Consider the following 3,366-nt stretch of genomic DNA (forward strand, 5'->3'; position numbering starts at 1 on the left):
CAGCGGATGCTGGGTTGTTCTATTAGTAAACAACTTCCTCAACTACTCCTGATCTCATCTCATTAGCGGGGCTCATTAGTCCTCATCCTAGTCACCTAGTACGTGGTAAGCAAAGCTCGCAGGAATCTAAAAGACTAGAAAACGTTTTTAAAGTCTTACCTGACATCTACTGCCATTCGCGAATCAAATTTAAATTTTAAAACTACATTATTGCCCACATGGTGGCAGGTCTTATTGACTCCCATTAAACTTGAAGACTTGGAAGGCTACTAGAAGTCATCAGCAATTTTCACAGCATCCCAATCAGAGCAGCAACAGCTTTATCTGTTCCTCTTCTTCTCCGACTGTGACCATGAACGGAGCTGAGAAGTTGAACCATGGCCGAACGGCCTACCACTTCCAGCCTGCCAAGTACTGGCAAAATGGTACGCACTTCAAATTTGCGCTTTGGCGCGCTATTATCTGATCAATTCACATGATTTCGTAAGTAATTTTTCACTACAACTTTGTTAATCCCTGTCTGCAATCCCTGAATTTGGACGATCACACTACGACGGTTCGATGAAAACTTGCAGATCCCAATGGTACGTGCTCTCTTCTTCCCTCTAGTCCGTCCAACAGATAAACTTATCATGGCAAAATATTGATAATCGGCTAGTTGATCTTGGTCAGTGACAGTTATTTTGCGTCATACCGGCAGGGCCAATGTACCACAACGGCATGTACCACTTCTTCTACCAGTACAACCCTCGCGGCCCGACCTGGGGCGACGGCAAGCTATCATGGGGCCACTCCGTCTCCGGCGATCTCGTGAACTGGGCCGACGTTGGCAATGCGTTGGACCCTACCTCCCCGTTCGACGTCAACGGCTGCTGGTCGGGCTCCGCCACCGTCCTCCCCGGCGGCCGCCCGGCGATCCTCTACACCGGCATGGACGACGCCGACAAGGCGCAGGTGCAGAACGTGGCCTTCGCCAAGAACCCCTCCGACCCGCTCCTCCGCGAGTGGGAGAAGCCCAGCTGCAACCCGGTCATCCCGATGCCGGCGGACGTCACCGGCAACAACTTCCGCGATCCCACGGAGGCGTGGCGTGGCCGCGACGGCCTATGGAGGGTCGCCGTCGCCGCCGAGGTCCGCGGTGTCGGCTCCTTGCTCGTGTACAGGAGCGCGGACTTCCTCCATTGGGAGCGCAACGCTGGCGCGCCTCTGCATGCCGCCAGCTCGCGCGACGGGGACGGCCCCGCCGTGCTGGAGTGCCCGGACCTGTTCCCGATGGCGGCACCCGGCGCGATGGAGGGGCTCGACGTGTCGGCGAGCCGCGCCGGGGTGCTGCACGTGCTCAAGCTCAGCGACTTCGCCAAGGAGGACCACTACATGGTCGGGCGGTACGACGACGAGGAGGACACCTTCAAGCCGGCAGAGCCCGAGCGCGGCGGCGACTGCGCCAACTGGCGCCGGCTCGACCACGGCCACCTGTACGCGTCCAAGTCCTTCTACGACGCCCGCAAGAAGCGGCGTGTGCTGTGGGCATGGGTGGACGAGACCGACGGCGGCGGCGAAGGCAGAGGGTGGGCCGGCATCCAGGCGTTCCCGAGGGCGATGTGGCTGGACACCGACGGGAAGCGGCTGGTGCAGTGGCCAGTCGAAGAGATCGAGACGCTGAGGAGGAAGCGGGTCGGCCTGCAGTGGGCGACGGAGGTGGACGCCGGCGGCACGAAGGAGATCGCCGGCATCGTCAGCTTGCAGGCGGACGTGCAGGCGGTCTTCGAGGTCCCGAACCTGGAGGATGCCGAGACGTTGGACCCGAAGTGGCTGCAGGATCCCAAGGGGCTGTGCGCCGAGAAGGGCGCGTCCGTGCCGGGCGGAGTCGGCCCGTTCGGGCTCCTCGTCATGGCTTCCGGCGACCTGAGGGAGCACACCTCGATCTTCTTCAGGGTGTTCAAGCACCTTGACACGTACAAGGTTCTCATGTGCACCGACCTCACAAAGTACGTGTCCTTGACATTTGCTTCAAGAAAACATGACAGTTTGTGAATCTAGAAAGAAAAGGCATGTAAATTTCTGGACATCTTTGCATGCACAGGTCATCTACGAAAGCAGAAGGGGTAAAAATCCCATCCTACGGGGCATTTCTGGACGTGGACGTGGAGAAGGACAAGAGCCTGTCGCTCAGAACACTGGTGAGTTTAGTCCATTTGCCTTGGAAAACTGGTACATGCATATGGCCGATATCATTAACACACGTCGTGTATACACAGATCGATCACACGGTGGTGGAGAGCTTCGGCGACGGCGGGAGGACGTGCATGACGGCTCGCATGTACCCGGAGCACGCGGCGACGAGCCGCAGCCGGCTGTACGCGTTCAACTATGGCGCCGGCGCCGTGAAGGTGTCCAAGCTGGAGGCGTGGGAGTTGGCAACGGCGGCCGTGAACGGTGGCGGCGTTATATAGCTCGGTTGCAACGGGCGGATGTGGAGCGGCGCGCCTTGCGTGATAATTTGTGATGATTTACCCTATATTTCTGTAATGAAACAACTGGAAACATGTTGGAGTGATTAAGGATTAAGGAGAATTTAGTGAATCAAACGTAGGATTTTTTTTCCAAGAGTATGTCTAGGCGTACCATAGCTTTATAGAAGGCAGAAATACAATTACAAGTAACTACAACTCGCTGCGAACAGCGAGCATAGCATGAACATCACAACCGGGTAAGACCCAAAAACACCCTTCGACCACACACTACAAGCAACCCGGCTGATAACCCACAAGTATAGGGGATCGCAACAGTTTTCGAGGGTAGAGTATTCAACCCAAATTTATTGATTCGACACAAGGGGAGCCAAAGAATATTCTCAAGTATTAGCAGTTGAGTTGTCAATTCAACCACACCTGGAAGACTTAATATCTGCAACAAAGTATTTTGTAGCAAAGTAGTATGGAAGTAACGGTAACGGTGGCAAAAGCAACAGTAGCAGTTTTGTAGTAATCGTAACAGTGGCAACGGAAAAGTAACTAAGCAAAGATCAATATGTGAAAAGCTTGTAGGCAATGGATCAATGATGGATAATTATGTCGGATGCGATTTCTCATGCAATAGTTATAACATAGGGTGGCACAGAACTAACTCCAGTTCATCAATGTAATGTATCCATGTATTCCGAATATAGTCATACGTGCTTATGAAAAAGAACTTGCATGACATCTTTTGTTCTATCCTCCCGTGGCAGCGGGGTCCTATTGGAAACTAAGGGATATTAAGGCCTCCTTTTAATAGAGTACTGGACCAAAGCATTAACACTTAGTGAATACATGAACTCCTCAAACTACGGTCATCACCGGGAGTGGTCCCGATTATTGTCACTTC

The 3,366-nt window shown here is 53.7% G+C and overlaps 1 protein-coding gene across 1 annotated transcript; it reads left to right on the forward strand.

Moving 5' to 3' along the window:
* Nucleotides 1-273: 273 nt before the first annotated feature.
* On the forward strand, nucleotides 274-3,032 carry LOC109750712 (beta-fructofuranosidase, insoluble isoenzyme 7-like). The gene is made up of 5 exons (XM_020309664.4): nucleotides 274-425; nucleotides 576-584; nucleotides 701-1,988; nucleotides 2,084-2,180; nucleotides 2,259-3,032. The coding sequence occupies exons 1-5, from the start codon at nucleotides 353-355 to the stop codon at nucleotides 2,451-2,453; spliced, it is 1,662 nt and encodes a 553-aa protein (XP_020165253.1). The 5' UTR covers nucleotides 274-352; the 3' UTR covers nucleotides 2,454-3,032.
* The last annotated feature ends 334 nt before the right edge of the window (nucleotides 3,033-3,366 follow it).

This window comes from Aegilops tauschii, chromosome 2 (genome assembly GCF_002575655.3).
Source record: "Aegilops tauschii subsp. strangulata cultivar AL8/78 chromosome 2, Aet v6.0, whole genome shotgun sequence".
NCBI lineage: Eukaryota > Viridiplantae > Streptophyta > Magnoliopsida > Poales > Poaceae > Aegilops > Aegilops tauschii.